At 37.5% G+C, this 17,452-nt stretch overlaps 1 protein-coding gene across 2 annotated transcripts in view; it reads left to right on the top strand.

Annotated features, from left to right (window-relative positions):
• The window catches only part of ABCA5 (ATP binding cassette subfamily A member 5), a 51,402-nt gene that overhangs the window by 7,346 nt on the left and 26,604 nt on the right, over positions 1-17,452 (top strand). For both annotated transcript variants that reach the window (XM_059998404.1, XM_059998403.1), the window contains 13 exons: positions 673-814; positions 2,149-2,337; positions 3,770-3,917; positions 5,836-6,004; positions 7,139-7,197; positions 8,409-8,519; positions 9,950-10,125; positions 10,645-10,764; positions 11,823-11,961; positions 12,452-12,542; positions 12,730-12,869; positions 13,829-13,948; positions 16,704-16,905. In XM_059998404.1, coding sequence (XP_059854387.1) covers positions 673-814; positions 2,149-2,337; positions 3,770-3,917; positions 5,836-6,004; positions 7,139-7,197; positions 8,409-8,519; positions 9,950-10,125; positions 10,645-10,764; positions 11,823-11,961; positions 12,452-12,542; positions 12,730-12,869; positions 13,829-13,948; positions 16,704-16,905 — 1,806 coding nt within the window. The remainder of the gene's footprint in view (positions 1-672; positions 815-2,148; positions 2,338-3,769; positions 3,918-5,835; positions 6,005-7,138; positions 7,198-8,408; positions 8,520-9,949; positions 10,126-10,644; positions 10,765-11,822; positions 11,962-12,451; positions 12,543-12,729; positions 12,870-13,828; positions 13,949-16,703; positions 16,906-17,452) is intronic.

Below are 17,452 nucleotides of genomic sequence, written 5' to 3'. Positions count from 1 at the left end.
TTTGGTAGTTCAGATCTTTTAGCCCTATTTTGGTGATTTTATGATAGCATACATTAAATTATCTGCTAACTTGAAAAATGAAAATAAAATGAAACTAAATGCTGTGGTGATTTCACTGAGCTCTGATTTTGAGGAGAAATGTTGAGTCCTGTAGTGAATCCGTTGTTGATCTTCCTGATCTCACATTGTGTTCCTGTAGTAATTATGTTGTCGATTAGCAAGGCAACCTCTACTGTCTAAAGTACCGAAAGCCATCAGTTTGTTGCATGTACCATAAAGAAAATTGTCAGTCATTAAACTCTTTCGTATTTTAAGAAAATCAGAAGTATTGTGCATTGTTGAACTTTTGAGGGTTTTAGATTTAAATTAATCATGAATTGCTATAAATCTGTACAGTTGTTTTTTGGACTCTTGGAAAGATAGTCACCATTTTATCTCTGTGTCAGATGATACTTTTACTGACAACTTAACCAATGCAGTTGTGTTTTTAATTACATAGGAGAGCTTTAATTTTCAATAGATGAGCATACAAAGAAATGAAGAGATTGGCTTAATTTTAAGAATAAAATGGCTAAAATAAAGCTGAAGTTTTGTTTAAAATGTTTCTGTTTTTTTTTTTAATTGTTAAAGCCTATATCTTTAGCCATAAATGTATCTGTGTTCCCATTGCAGGCTCTCCTGGGTCCTTCTGTATACAAGTTTGATTTTTCTCATGTCCCTTCTCATGGCAGTCATTGCAACAGCTTCTTCTTTATTTCCTCAAAGTAGCTGCTTTGTGATATTTCTACTTTTTTTCCTGTATGGCTTATCATCTGTAAGTACTTTCATTTGAAATGGGAATAAAGAACTGTCAAAATATTTGATTAATAAAGTCTTACTGTTTGGTTTACTTACAGTCGATTTCCCATGAAAGACAAGATTGTTACTAGGCTACTGATACATGAGTTGTATCATTGTGCCTCCATATTTTTAGAAAAGTTACAGAATATTCTCAAGTTTTAATTTAACTTGTTTTCATATGAGGTATTCCACATACAGTTCCTTTGTGTCTGTCTTTCACTCTCTTCATTTAATTGTGCTTATTATACACCATTAAGATTGTCTGGTACTAGACATTTTATTCCTTTGTTTTTATGAGATCCTGACTGTTTCAAGTTAATTTATGTTACAGGATGATGTCGTGTAAAGATATATCTTTGTAAATGTAGCTCTTTGACAGTGTTGATTTCCATTGGGTAGTTTGGTTAAATGTGGGATGTCCATGACAAGCTTTTGTTTTAAGTGGTCCCAGTTTCCATTCTGATTGGCTTATGTGCCCATGCTGTATCCGTTGTTAAATATTTTGACTATCACCCCTGCTCTTTTTTTTTTAACATTTATTTATTTATTTATTTTTGGCTGCGTTGGGTCTTCGTTGCTGCACACGGGCTTTCTCTAGTTGTGGTGAGCGGGGGCTACTCTTTGTTGCGGTACGCGGGCTTCTCATTGCGGTGGCTTCTCTTGTTGCGGAGCACGGGCCCTAGGTGTGCGGGCCTCAGTAGCTGTGGTGTGTGGGCTCTGGAGCGTAGGCTCAGTAGTTGTGGCGCATGGGCTTAGCTGCTCCGCAGCATGTGGGATCTTCCCGGACCAGGGCTCGACCCCGTGTCCCTTGCATTGGCAGGGGGACTCCTAACCATTGCGCCACCAGGGAAGTCCCATTCCTGCTGTTTAACATGATAATTTACAAATAACTGATATGCTCCTCTATATAATTGTCTGGTTTTTAACTGGCTCTGTTTCTTGTCAACACGTGAAGTTGAAAAGGTGGGCTCTGTGTAAAAGCTTGTTGACATACTGTTTTGTTCATATTTGTCCGTATCTAACTGCGGAAACACACGGTGGTTTATGGTTTCTACAGTGCTGAGATGATCATGTTTGCCTATTACATAGATATACTGCAGTTTTTAATATTTGTTGGTTTAAATTTTTAATGTAGAGCACTATTTGTATGAAAATTAAATATCTCACCATGGCCTTTAGAAATTAATTGTATTTTAATGAATGTATTTTCTAATGAAAATAACTTGTTCTTTCACAAGGAAAATTTAATTTTGTTTTCATACCAGTGTATATGAACAATGCTTTAACCTTAATATTTATATCTTACAGGTATTTTTTGCTTTAATGCTGACGCCTCTTTTTAAAAAATCAAAACATGTGGGAATAGTTGAATTTTTAGTCACTGTGGCTCTTGGATTTGTTGGCCTTTTGATAGTCCTCGTGGAAAGTTTTCCCAAATCTTTAGTGTGGCTTCTAAGTCCCTTCTGTCAGTGTACTTTTTTGATTGGTATTGCACAGGTAGGTAATATACATATCTTGCTTTCACTAAATATTTTCTTTTCTCTCCACTGCCATGCGGCATATTATACTACCATGCATACTGCCCTTAGTTTGCAAAAAAAATTATTTAAAATTTTCAACATGAAAAAGGAATGATATTTGAATATTGGAGTACATTTTATATTGGTTTCATTTATATTTTCTCCATTTTTAAAGTTTTTTATTTATATGACCTGTTTATAAATAAGTTCTCCACTTCTCACTTTAGTGTATCTCAATAATCTGTTTCACCGCAGTAACTCAGTTTGTTAGAAGTCATGGGTTTATGAGTCAGGCAATCTAGATTGCTCTGTGGCCTGGATTTATCGCTCCCTGTTGTAAATTTATCTCAATGTGCACCTGGGAGAAAATTGTGTGTGAAGCAGAACAAATTTTTCCTGACTGTAGTAGTGAAAGTAGTACCTTGTGGATTTTATAGGTCCAACATTCATGAGATTATCTTTCCCTAAATAGTACTTAGATTTATAAATTTGATTTTTATTTGTCTTTACGGGGCACTCAGGTTCTAAGGGGAAAATTCTTATAAGAAACTGCTTTATGTATTAGAACACAAATTTGGTTAATGTGTAAAGAAAAAATGTAATTACTTAATACAAGAGATTATTCATGTTGGCTGGATAGACTTCTTATTTGTGAGACTTTGCTTGTTTATGAATATTGAGTTAAACGAATTTTAATTATTTGAGACCTAAGAGCTGTTATTACATGTTTTGAGAGTCCACTGAGTCCCCTTAGGAAGGGAGAATTATAGATTCATAGGTTTTTGTTGAGTGGGAGGGACTTTGAATGTCATTTAATTCACCTTCATTTCACAGATGAGGAGAGTGAAGTCCAGAATAGCATAATTAAAATTTATTTACTTAATGGCAGGGCTGAGACCTAAACGAGGCCTCAGTCTCTATTGCTTTCCTTCTGCTCTATCACCTATATCTACTATGAATAATTTAATAGCTGTGTTAATTAATTATAGCACCTTCTCCCTTTTCAGTGTTGAAAGGTGCTGACCATAAGTTTATCCTCTAATACTTAATTTGTCTGACTTCTCTGTGGACCATAACCCTTTTGTTTGCATTAGTTTTTATTTTATTTGATAATCATAGCATTAGAATTACTGCACATGCCCCAAGAATAGGTGTATACTGGTTTTAGAAGCACAGCATTGAAAACATGGTTGAAAGGGGTTGCTGTAGTAAGCTCACGGTTTGGTCAAGTTTGTTGTTTTCTTTATAAACTCATGTTACCAGTTTGGTGGAGACTGTTTAATCTGTTCAAAGGCCCAGTTTACTGACTCTGGATATTATGAGAAGCTCTAAATAGTGTTAGCTATTTTATAAAATGATAAAATATGTTATCATTTTTACATAATAAAGTTGGTGTTTCTGTTTTTCAGGTCATGCATTTAGAAGATTTTAATGAAGGTGCTCTATTTTCTAATTTGACTGAAGGGCCGTATCCTCTGATTATTACTATTATCATGCTGGCCCTTAACAGCATATTCTATGTCCTTCTGGCTGTCTATCTTGATCAAGTCATTCCAGGTATGCAGGTAGTTATTGGATTTTACGGTAAAGATATTTAGGTTTCTTTGCCCACATAAGGTTAACTTAATTAAAAAATTTTTCTTCTAAGTCCTATTCACTGTTACAGCTTTTAATTTAATTTTAAATAAGTATATTTCGTACCTTATTCATTAACTGCTAGTGAATGTATAAGGAGATTGTGGGTGAAAAGAGATCCGTTTGTTTTGAAAACCTTCAGTCCCTAATTGAACTCCTTAACTCAGTCCTTCCCCACGTCCATCGTTTCGGCTACAGTGTTTTGTTATTTCACCCGATAAGCTCCGACACCAGGAGCAACCTGGTGACCCCTCCCATTCCCCACATCCCTCATCCTGTACCGATAGCAAACTTGTGCGGATTCAAAACATTACCAAATATCCAACACCCCCTTTCCTTTTCCCCCTGAGTTCCTCATTCATTTTGTCTGTGTGCCAGACCTGCAGTCCTATATGGAAAGACAGGTGTGGCTTTTAAAACTTGAGTTACTTCGAATCAAATAAGCTAACAGTTCCTTCTCGGTAGCGCAGGCCACAGGCCAGGTGCTCGGTAGCCACGCCTGGCTGTTAGTCACCACACTGCAGAGCTCAGATGAGGACGTTTCTGTAGTTGCAGGAAGGCATGGTGGGCTCTGCTAGTCTAGACCGCCGTGGCAGCTCCCATCTAACTGCCTACCTCACGTCTGTCTAAGAACCTCACCGTTCCCTCTAATCAAGCTAATCTCCTGCTCAGACACCTTGCAGGGTGGGCACAGCCTGGTGAATCAAGTGGAAACTTGTTATATGTTAATTTCCTCCACGCTGCTTTTATGTATTTAGTCACTTCTTAGCCACTGTGCCCCTCTGTTGTATTTTACATCCATCCACACGGTCCTGTTTATCTATTTAAACACATCTGCAGTGTATCCGTTACATTATTTTTAGCTACCCATAACAGAGAACCTCTTTAGTTGTCTTAAACAAGAAGGAAATCAAGCGTTTTATTTAAAGTCCAAAGATAGGATGGACCCCAGGTCAGTTGACGTGCTCAGCTGTGTCATCAGGGACCCACTTTCTCCGAGTTCCTGCCTCTTGGTCTCAATCTGGCAGGTTTGCTCTCCTCCTGGCTGCACGGGGTTGTGCTTCTTTGTTCCCGTCCAGAGGGAGAGGGAGAGGTTGCCTTTCCCCCAGTAAACCCTTCGCTCCTGTCTGGTTGGCACCTGCTTGTGGCTGCAGTGGTAGCAGCCACCAGAGCCTGCCAGGGGCTCATTAGGTCCACTGGCATCTCTCTGTAGTTGGGATCAGAGCCCTTTGAAACATGCGCTCGTCTAGAGGAGGGGTGGACGTTAGAAAGGACGGGAAGGGTCGCTTCCTTGGGGAGAAAGGGAGAAAATACGTACATGCTGTGTGGGCAGTCAGAGCTAAGTCTCCTGTGTCGGTCCTGGTGGCTGTGTTTTTCTCCTAGTTCTAAAAAGTCTTCTTTATGAACAATATCAACTTTTCTGAATACCGTCTGTTTTCAAACACTAAGCTGATACTCATTCAAGCCTTCAGGCTATCCAGATGTAAACTTTTCCTCTTCTGAACTCTTATTAGCACTGTGCGTGGCACGCCTCATGCTGTACGTTGTGTTTCAGCCGTTTAGTATGTACATGTAGTCATAACGATGTAAGTTTCTGTAGGGCAGAAAATGTACTTTGCTTACATTTACGTTCCCTAGACTCTCAGCAACTCTGAAACTATTTCTGGACAAGAGTTATTGGTCAGTAAAACTTTTATTTTTCACACACTATCTATTTAGTATTTTATGTCTAAACTTTAGATCTAGGTTGTCTTAGGTTTCACAGACTGCCTTTATGATTTAATAACTAGTTTTCAGAAATAACTTGTTAGGATAACTCAGGTTTGTTTTTTTATTTCAGGAGAATTTGGTTTACGGAGATCATCGTTTTATTTTTTGAAGCCATCATATTGGTCAAAGAGCAGAAGAAATTATAAGGAGTTATCGGAGGGCAATGTTAGTGGGAGTATTAGTTTTAGTGAAACTGTTGAGCCTGTTTCTTCAGAATTTATAGGAAAAGAAGCCATAAGGTATGATTTAATCTTTGGCAGTTTAGGTCTAAGAACTGCTCATGGAACATGCCACATTTAAATCCTATCTTTTACATAATGCATGTAAGTATGGTATCTTTGAAGATTTGGTGCACATTCCATGCTTTTTTAAGAACCAGTATTAAGGGCTAATTCTCTTTTAAGTTTTTATTTTCTTTGCGGCCATTTAGAATAAGGTTGCTGCTAGGTTTGAAATTTTATGTTTGAATAGAAATTTTTAAAAGTAATAAAACCTAGTATTTATAAAATTAAGCTATTTTAAAGTTTCCTCATTATGTAGATTAAAACAGAATAAACATTAACTTTCTATTTTTATTCAGGCTACATTGTCTGAGATATACACCACACTAAACTGTGCTCTGTTGATTTCATAGACCCTTAGAAATTGTGACATAATTAACTTGTCACATCAACTTAATTTCTGAGGATGAAGGAAATTCATTACTGTTCCTTCTAGTTCAGTCAAAACCAAATTAAAAAAATAATGAGACCGAGAAAAGAAATAAAAGTGCAAGAAAAATTGGAGTATAATTTGTGTTTTTTAAATTTAAGAAAAATGTCTAAAAGCAAGGGAGAGTTAGATATTTAAGATGCAGTCAGTGGGCTGGCGGTCTGCCTTCGTAAGAGTAAAATTTAAACTGGTGAATAAGACCATTCATTCCTTCAAAAATTATGTAAAACATTTAAAGTGGAAGGAGAGAATCACTTCACATTTATAGACAAGTGCTGATGTGAAATAGCACTCGGTTTTTAATCTCCCTTAACTGATAAACAAGTATTGATTAATTACAAACAGAAAAGAATCCAATGTGAAATAAGAAATCTATAAATTGCTTGAGTCAAATGTTTCAGTTTCTTTTTAGAAGTTGGCTTATCATGAAAACTGAATGAATAACACTTAAAATGGAGAGGAATACTATACTTTTCTCTTGTAGTTTCTTTCAAATACTTTTATTATTATTGTCAGATTTCCTTGGTTTATTGTTTTAGTAGGAAGATACTTTATTATTATTCCCGTTAAATATGACAGCTTTGATTAAAAATATTATACATGGAAACACGTACTTATAGATTGCTTTAAATCCTTATAAAGTAGAAAATGGTGTTTTTCAGAATCAGTGGTATTCAGAAGACATACAGAAAGAAAGGTGAAAATGTGGAGGCTTTGAGAAGTAAGTAGCTTTCCTAGCGTTCAGTCCATAGCATTAAAGTACAAATGGAAAAACAACGTACGTAGCTTGTGGGAAATTTAAATTCTTTACCACAATTTTCTCTCTTTCCTTTAGGGATACTTCCATTTATTTATGTGACTAACGGTCATAATAAAACTTAGCATCAAAGTAGTAAAAGAAAAAAGTAATATCTATCGAGATGAAAAATAGTCAACTCCTTGAACAAATCTGTGTCCTTTTTCATTTTATTATTAGCATGTGTATACATGTTAGTTCCTTTTTTTTTTTTTTCCTTTTGTCCTAACACAGGGTTTCTCAGCCTTGGCACTATTGACGTTTTGGGTCTGATAGTTCTTTGTCACGGGGAGCTGTCCTGACAGTTGTGGCGTGTTTAGCAATGTGTCCGTCAGGGTTCTTCAGAATCGTTAGAATATATATACACACATATACACAGAGAGTGAGAGCACTGTGGGGAGGGGCGGGCGGGAAGGGGGGAAGATGATTTTTGAGGAATTGGTCCACACGACTGGGGCTTGACAAGTCTGAAATCTGTAGGGCGGGGCTGGCAGGCTGGGCACTCAGGCAGGAGTTGAAGCTGCGTCTGGCCTGCAGGTCTTGGGATGCTGTCAGCGTGAGATCACCTTCATCAGATCGGGGGTTACAGTTATTTGAAGCTGGGTTTTCAGCCCCCTTTCTGCTGTCTCCTTTCAGACACTGACACATCCATTTGGTGATATTCATTCTACTTTACTCCTGTTTAAATTGAACTTTTAAAGCATTTACTTAGCCTTTTCCAAGCTATTGGTTAATTTCTGGTTTTTTGCCAGTAGATTTAACATGCCTCTAAGTACCCTTGGGAACAAATTTTTGTTTGTCCTTTTGTTTTAATTCCCTTGGAAGTTCCCCAAAGCGGGTACACAGAAATCCCTCCCCCCGCCATGTTTTGTGCCCCCTCTAAATCGGTTAGTGTAATAAAAAAAGAAAAAGCTTATTTTGTATCATTTTTCTTATTGTTCATACCATTGACTATAACAAAGAATTATTATTGTGTTATAATATTAAATATTATGTTATTAAATATGCCGGTAACTTTAAATCTGTCTTTAAATTTATTGACTTCTTTCAAGGTTGCTCAAGTATTGTGTATTGTCTTACATGGCTCAACAGAAATAAGAATCACATTTGAGACTTCTCCTTTTTCCCTGAACTAGATTTATCCTTTGACATATTTGAGGGTCAGATTACTGCGTTACTTGGCCACAGTGGAACAGGAAAGAGTACATTGATGAATATTCTTTGTGGACTGTGCCCACCTTCGGATGGTGAGTTTTTTGACTTAAAGAGAAAAATCCCTTACTTTGTTTTATTAGGGTTATTAGCTAAGGTACCATGGTAATTATTTATCCTTGTGATATGTACCAATTGATTTTTGTCACTGATTTGGGATCAACTTCTGTGTCTGTAAAGATATTTTTCTTTTTTTTTTGATTACACACATCTGTTTTCTCTTCAATGGAAAATAAAAGTGACTCAGTCATATTTAATAAGGAGGATCTACTTTTGTGCCTGTTTTAGCAGATATTTTACTTGTGTTTTTGTTTACTGTTCATTTTCAAGGAAGGATAAATCAGTAATTAATTGGAAATTAAATGAGGCCCATAGACATTTTGGTTGAGAAAATAAAGACTTCTAAGTATCCAACAGTAGTTCAAAAGGAAAGAATGACGAGTGTCAGTACAATCTCCTAAAATAGATTTGTAAGAGCAATCCTCAAACGTATAATTGTTACATGTGACTGCCCTGTAGGTGAGAATTCAGTACAGCAGCTCCATTTTTCCACAGTAACCAAATAGAGTGGCAGAACAATAAATATTTTAACTTCCGTGTACTGATTCTGCATCTTTTTTTTTTTTTTTTTTTTTTTGCGGTACGCGGGCCTCTCACTGCTATGGCCTTTCCCGTCGCGGAGCACAGGCTCCGGACGCGCAGGCTCAGCGGCCATGGCTCACGGGCCCAGCCGCTCTGCGGCTTGTGGGATCTTCCCGGACCGGGGCACGAACCCGTGTCTCCTGCATCGGCAGGCAGACTCTCAACCACTGCGCCACCAGGGAAGCCCTGATTCTGCATCTTTTTAGATGTAGTTTCACTTCTAAAATTAGTTTGATTTTGTTGCTTATCTCTGTGTCACTCTTTGAGGGTAATTATAATACCTTTCATCATATAAGGATTTATTATTTCTGTTACAATTCTCCGTACATTAGCACACTGGTTTAATAGTTCTTCAGTAAAGGGGGATATATTAGCGTTCAGTTAATAGAAGGAAAAAGCTTGGATTTAGATTAAGTGATTTCTCAAGGCCACACAGCTGGTTAGGGGTAAATTTTAAGTTCTTTGTTCTCTTTACTGTTGCATAATGCCTGGAAATGAGGGAAAATTGTTCCTGGAGTATTAGTTAATGCACCGATAGATAATTTTGTTTAGTATTAAACTTATGGTTCTTTGCTCTTTCCACTCTGTAATATGCCCTGAAAATGAAGGAAAATGAGATTGGAATATACGTGGCAGCAAATCACCAGTATGATGGTGATTTCCACCAGTATGGAAATGAGGGTGCGTTGTGTCCTCCAAATTTATATTGACTCTTATTTTATGTCTGTTACATACAAATAACTAAATTATTAGTATATACTAAAACATATATACTTTTTGATTCTTAATATATTTAACGTAAATACATATCTTTTGCTTTTAGGGTTTGCATCTGTATATGGACACAGAGTCTCAGAAATAGATGAAATGTTTGAAGCAAGAAAAATGATTGGCATTTGTCCACAGTTAGATATACACTTTGATGTTTTGACAGTAGAAGAAAATTTATCCATTTTGGCTTCAATCAAAGGAGTACCAGCCAATAATATAATACAAGAAGTATGTTATTTATATAGAAATCTTTACTTTTATTTGCTGTAAATTAGTAACCTTGTGCAATAACTTCTGTAATAAAAATATGCTTGAAAATCTAAATATAAAACCTGTTCTGAGCCAGTAAACAGAAAGTCATTATAAAGAATTAGAACTTGGAGCAAAAGTTTTAGCACATAGAAAATAGTCCTTGTTTCATCTGGAGGATTCTAGTCACTCAATATAGATGTTTCTTTTCTTTTCTTTTCGCCTCCACCCCCTTCCCCTGCCACACAGACACACACGGAGCCTTTGCACTGATCCTCTCCCACCACCCAGGGGTCACAAAAGTACAGCAGACCTTCCCATCAGGAATCCTTTTAGCTATTATTTCAAAATTATACATGGATATATGTCAAAATTTAGTTCTGGACTAAAAGAACATTTTAAAAGTTGACATTAAAATTAGAACACTTAAAAACTCATATTGATAATTATGTAAATGATGTGATTTTAAAAACGTTTATTGACACTTTACTTTCATAGGTGCAGAAGGTTTTACTGGATTTAGACATGCAGGCTATCAAAGATAATCAGGCCAGAAAGTTAAGTGGTGGCCAGAAAAGAAAACTGTCTGTAGGAATCGCTGTTCTTGGGGATCCAAAGGTAAGCAGATATAGTGTCATTGATGAGATCATTTTAAACTATGTTGAATTAAAAAGTGGTTGTAGAAAGATACACATACACACATTGTATAAATTTTAAACATACATAAAATACTATATGTTATTATGGATGTAATTATAGTAATAAGATTTTAAAACTGAAGTCAGAAAGATATGCAGCATCTTTAATTTAGTGGCCATCTCTCGGAAGGGGAATGGATAGGACTGACTTTCTTTATACCTGCAGAGTTTTATTTCTCTGAGAGAAGATCTGAAGTAAAATAACATTTGTTGAAGTTCAGTGGTGGCTATAAAAGTATTGTTATGTTTATTATTCTCTTCAGTTTTCTATACATTTGTAATGGTTATAATAAAAATTTAAAAGTAAGAACAAAATCAAATGAGCAGTTCTGTTTTTCACTGTTCTGTTGATTTGATTTTTTGGTCTGTTTTGTGCTCTTCCCTGTCTGGCAGAAGCAGAGAACCAGCTGGTCACTGCTTTGCACAGTGTTAGAAAGCTGCCAGGTGCACACCTGTGGCCGGGAGCCCCCTGGGTGCCCACCATCCTGCCACATGCCCTGCTGCTGTAGCTTGTGGAGGACTGTGGTTCAGGCTTTGTGTCAATTTATCTTCCTCCCAATCCCCACCACCATATTTTCAAAATTAAAAATAGTCTTAAAATAAATTTCTTTCCCTGAACTAATACAGAGCATAATTCTCTAACGAGCAGTTGTTACATCTACAAAACTTAATTGTTCAGGTAAAAGCGAAATACTCAGTGTTTTGTTTTTTAGTTTGTCTATCTGATTGTTATTATACTTATGTCTTATACATTACAGACATTTGTATTTTAAAATTAAACCAAAGAAGGTATTCATATGCCAAACCGATAGTTTTTTAAATTTATGCTAACTCATATATGAGTGGAAAACTCAGACCTAATACATTTCTGATTGGATAGAGTAACTTTAAGTGGGGAAGGTTTGCAGGGTCTGCATGAATTTTATATATTTTAGTTTTCCTGAGGATTCCCTGCCTTGCCCACCCGTTTGCACACAGGTACTGTTGCTGGATGAACCGACAGCTGGAATGGACCCTTGTTCGCGTCATATTGTTTGGAATCTTCTTAAATACAGAAAAGCTAATCGGGTGACAGTGTTTAGTACTCATTTCATGGATGAAGCTGACATTCTTGCTGGTGAGATTTTTACTTTATTTTTAAAGGTTAAGGTCATGGGGCCAAATGGGAGATTAGACATAGAAATGCTAAATTCTGAGGAATAAATAAAGAAGCTGTGCGTTCTTTGTTTCTGTTGCTTTCTTGTCGTTTGTACATTTGGCTATCAAGGAAGTTGTGAAAGCACTTCTGTTAGTAACCTTATAGGAAGAGTTCGAGACATTTGGAGCATGTTAGGAAAGTAGACTGTAGACTTACGCTGCCTGGGTGGAACCCCTGGCTTTGTCACTTAATAGCCACGTGAAACGTGGGCAAACTGTACATGTTCTTATTGCCTTCCTGTTCTCATCGAAAAAGCAGGTGATGATAATCTATACCTTCCTCATAAGGCTGTTGTGATAATTTAATGAGCTCATACACTGGTGTCTCATAGGTTAATCCAGAAAATATAAATGCCAATTATTAATGCTGTTACTAACTCTGAAATTGAAACGCAAATCTCTTTTTGCAGATCGGAAAGCTGTCATATCACAAGGAATGTTAAAATGTGTTGGTTCTTCAATTTTTCTCAAAAGTAAATGGGGGATTGGCTACCGCCTGAGGTATCATTCATTCTTTACTGCCTTGTTCCTTATTATATTCTTGAGCTATTGTTACTGTGTTTAAGCTTTGCCATGATGTGCTTCGGCCATTTTTGTATGGCACTAACTTTAACTTAAAGCATTCAGAATTTACTTCTGGCTGTTGACTGAGTAATCATAAAAAATTATCGTTTTTGGTTTTCTCTAGCATGTATATTGACAGATGCTGTGCCACGGAATCTCTTTCTTCTCTGGTTAAACAACATATACCTGCAGCTACTTTATTACAACAGAGTGACCAGCAGCTTGTGTATAGCTTGCCTTTCAAGGACATGGACAAATTTTCGGGTATTCCTTACTTTCAGTTTCTTGACTGCTGAACCAGGTTCTTGCATTGGGGATGAGTTTTCTTAATTTACTTGGTTTATTTTTCTATATAATATTTACGTGCTCACAGGTCGCCAGAGTTAATATTCCGTTTCTGCTTTATTTTGCTTTTGAAAATCAGAAATGCTGTAAGCTAACATTTCTTTTTTTTAAAAACGGCATGCAAGAAACTCCAACTAGTGTGTTAACTTACGTAAATAATTGTTTTATTGTCAAGAAAGAAAGAAATTGTTCCCTTTTTTTGTTCTGGGAATAAGAATATAAATATACATATACACAAATATATACATACGTACACACACAAATGTGTATACACACACACACACACACACAGTTGTTTGTATAAGTCCTAAGCTCTTTTCCAGTTTCATGATTTCATAATGAATTACATTATTATACGGTAAACCCTTGAATTATTTGTGACATTTAGTTTTCTACTTTTTGATGAGGAACTCAAACTCAGTGTCCTTTATCTGTTGACAGATGACTTAATAAACAAAAGGATATTTCTTACTCTTGAAGAAACGTTATGCAGAATTCCCATAGCATTCCTATAATTAGATAGAAATTTTCTATGCGGTTTTCTATGGTTTCCTTTTGAGAATAAGGAATCATTAATTAACTGAATTGAAGTACATGTGTCAACGTAATGTACTCTGCCCATCACTCTGTCTATAAAATATTTCTTAGTTTTAATTTATATTATGATGCATGTCTAATAGATATATATTTCCCTGAACAAACATTCCTTGGGGTCCTTAGCAATTTCTAAGAATGTTGACGGGGTCCTGAGACCAAACAGTTTGAGAACACTGTGCCGGCCCAGTAAATTCAGTCATATGCTATTTTAAAACGACATTTTAGAAGAACTCATGGTAGTGTGCTTAATGACACAACGCTCTTTCATTTTTCTCCTTTAGGTTTATTTGCTGTTCTAGACACTCATTCAGATTTGGGTGTTATTTCTTATGGTGTTTCCATGACGACTTTGGAAGATGTATTCTTAAAGCTAGAAGTTGAAGCGGAAATTGACCAAGCAGGTAAAAACAAAGCTAACGGCACATTTTAGGCAGTGAGCCAGACAGATAGTGATCAAGACAAATAATTGTAGAAGCATGTGGAATTTGTATTTTGGGGAAGCAAGGGTAGAAATAAACAGGTAAATAGATATTTACAGAGAGTGATAGGAGTCATGAAGGGATTAGTGGGGCGGTCTCAGGAGGCAGATAGCTTAGATGGCATCTCAGGGGGGACTGGGGATATTTAAAGTGAGGCCTGAACGGCAAGAAAAGTGAGATTTCATCGCAGAGCCTTCCAGGTGAAGGGACTCGCTACTGCACAGGTGTTGGTTGAGGGATGGGTTGGATGTTTCTGATGACGAAGAAAGGCCGCCGTGGAGAGCCAAGGAGAGGGTAGCATGTAGTGGGCTCAGAGCTGGAGGTCAGGGGCCACATCATATTTAGTCTTTGAACATGTTTAGTCTGGAAAAACATTTTGTTTGTTTTCTTAGTGTGATATGAAGCTACCAGACAGTTTGAAAGCAAAGGGATAGCGTGATCTGATTTGCATTTTTAAAAACTGCGTTCCGGTTGTTGAATGATGAGTGGATTTAAGGGAAGTGTGGAAGCAGAAGAGCAGCTAGGAAGCTATTGCAGTTCGTCTTAGTTTGAACTAGGATGGTTGTGACAATAGGGAAACATGCGCAGCGCGGGCTTCTCCCAGAGGCGCTGCTGGTGACTTGCAGATGATGGCTTAGCGCTAGGGGTTGAGGAACGGGAGGTCAAGAACAGTGTCCAAGTTTTTGGCTTGAGAACTGGAAATGGAATTGCCCTTTCCTGAGAAACGGGGAGCAGCAGGTTTGTGGAATGAAGGACTCCAGGTGTGAATTTTGGTTATACTGTTGAGAGGTTTAGTAGACATCCCAGTGGAGATGATGCCTGTGGGCTGTTTGATTCACACACTTGGAGCTAAAGGAGGGCGTTGGGCTCAAGATACAAACGCTGGATCCGCCTGTGTACCGATGGCCCTGTGGGACTGGATGAGGTGATTCGGTGGCGAGCGCAGACGCAGTGGAGGGAAGCCCCGAGGGTGAGCAGTGAAGGGCCAGGGAGGGCTGACCAGGAAGGCACCAGTAGCGCCCTTTCTGTCTTCACGAAAGAAGATGCAGGAGCTGGGGCAGCATGGTGTTTGAGGCAAGAGCGAGTGGGCAGTTCTCTGCTGACTGCTGTGAAGAGGAAGATGGCGGCACAGAAGGGGGGTTTGGTAGCTTAGCAGAAGGGGAATGTGGAAGGGTGGGAGCCGGTCTTGACCTTGACGCGAGTGATTTCAGTGGTGCGGTCGAGATCCGTGAGGTTTAAGCTGAGAATGGGTTGAAGGGTAGCGAGACTGGTGTGGTGCTGGGTCCTGAGAGTGAAGGAAAAAGGATGTTTCTCTCAAACGTGGAGGAAGAAAGGTGAGCTTACGATGAGGACGTAGGGGCGGATTGCAGCTAGAGAAGGAAAGTTCACGTGAAAATGTTGGAGCAGTTGGAGCGATAGCAAGATCTTAAATTTGGGCATCCGTCAGTTTGATGAAACTGAGTGGAGATAAAGGTATGGGAATGGAAGGAATGAAGGGAGCTAGAGGTCAGGATGTGGAATGCGTTAACAGTGCATATGTCCGTAATACTGAGGATGGCGGAGGGAGCTAGATGGAGAAGGTGCTTGTGTGTGTGTTGCTCAGTACTTTGAGGCGTACGAAGTAGTTTCTAGAAACATCTGGGAAGTGGGAATGAAAATCAGAAGGGTGAGCTCTGTTCAGGTATTATTCACTTTTCCCTATAGTACCTTTAAGCCCATTATGCAAAATAAATTTACCTCTAACATCAGCTTGCTTTCAGTTTGGTCGATTTTAATTGTTTTATTTTTTAAAGATTAGTATATATCAAATTCTGTAGAAGGCCAGTTGGAGCTCACTGAGTACTATGATTGTGATATGCAGTATTTCAGGACCTGCTTTTAGTTTGATTAGTCGCTGTGTCAGGGGAAGACAGGGACTGGACTTGTCCATCTACTGAGTCATCCGTTCAGACTGTTGAGTTGGTAAGATGCCAAGACAGCCAGCTTGTACCTAAATATTATTTTATACATTATTCTGCTCCACTCTTAAAATTTTTAATGTTTACTCATTTCTTAAACTTAGCCTAAGTCCTTCTTCATACCGAAACCAGTTTTCATCTCTTTTTATTATTTTTCATCTCTTTTAAGTCAAATCACTGTTGTGAAAATAACGTATCTTGATTTCTATCCCCATCCAGTAGTTTTGTCAGGTTTTGGTCTAATGGAATCAATCATATAGCATGTCTCTTTTGCTTATATTTATTCTGGTTTCTTTGACTTAATGTAATGTTTGTAAGATCAAGCGACTATGGTTATACAATAGTTTGTTCACGTTCATTGTTTTACGCTATTCTGTTACAGGAATATTTCATGACTTATTCTTTCACCTGTTGATAGAGCATGTGGTTCTTTCCAGCATGTGGCTATTGCACAGGGTACTAGCTAAGGATATTCTTGTACATGTGTTTCAGTGAGCCTCTGTACATAATTCTGTTGGATTTATACCTGAGAGAGAATGTCCTGGGTCATAAACTGTGCACATGTTCAGTTTCGATAACATTGCCAAAGTATACGACTGTCCCCTTTGTCCTGTATCACTGCCAGGTGTGTGCTGCTTTGACATTTACATGCTTCAGAAAGGTTTTCATCTTTTTAAGGAAGATAACGTAAGTTTCTATCGTTTTGTTTTGGCAAATAGATTATAGTGTATTTACTCAGCGGCCACCAGAGGAAGAAGTGCATTCAAAACCCTTTGATGAAATGGAGCAGAGCTTGCTTATTCTTTCTGAAACCAAGGCTTCTCTGGTGAGCACCATGAGTGTTTGGAAACAGCAGGTGTTTAAAATTGCAAAGTTTCACTTCCTTACCTTGAAACGTGAGAGCAAATCAGTGAGATCAGTGTAAGTATAACCGCTCTTCCGTCTGATGAGTTTTCTTAAGGATACAAACTAGATTTACCATCTTAGTCTTTAAAATGTAGACATATGTAAATAATCTGTGTAGTTTTGAGAGATTAAAATGGTAATTTCACAATGTCAGAGAAAAAAATTACACCTCTGGTGATTTCATTGGATATCATTAGAGCCTTAACTCTTTTTTAAAACTAGCATTTTTTTGGTCTCATCTATAAAATGAGGGAGTGACAAATAATTTTCTCTAATTGTGTAATTTTTGAATTACTGTCATTGCATTTAAATTTTATTTTGCATTTACATTTTTCACAATTGTTTTGCCTCTGTTACTAATATTTATGACCATTTTTTGGTAAACAGCAGGATAAAACCTTTATCAAGGTGAAGAAACGAAAATGTAAAGAAGGGCTTATAGCGGGTAGAACTGGGATCAAAATGACGTCTCTTCCACTTAGCCGTGTCTCTGTCAGTTAGGTTCCCATGGGCTGCTAGACGCTGAATTATTTAGAAGTAACGTTAAGTACTTTTATACACC

The sequence above is a fragment of the Delphinus delphis genome, chromosome 19, assembly GCF_949987515.2.
Source record: "Delphinus delphis chromosome 19, mDelDel1.2, whole genome shotgun sequence".
Lineage (NCBI taxonomy): Eukaryota > Metazoa > Chordata > Mammalia > Artiodactyla > Delphinidae > Delphinus > Delphinus delphis.
This window is presented reverse-complemented; position numbering and strand designations above follow the sequence as displayed.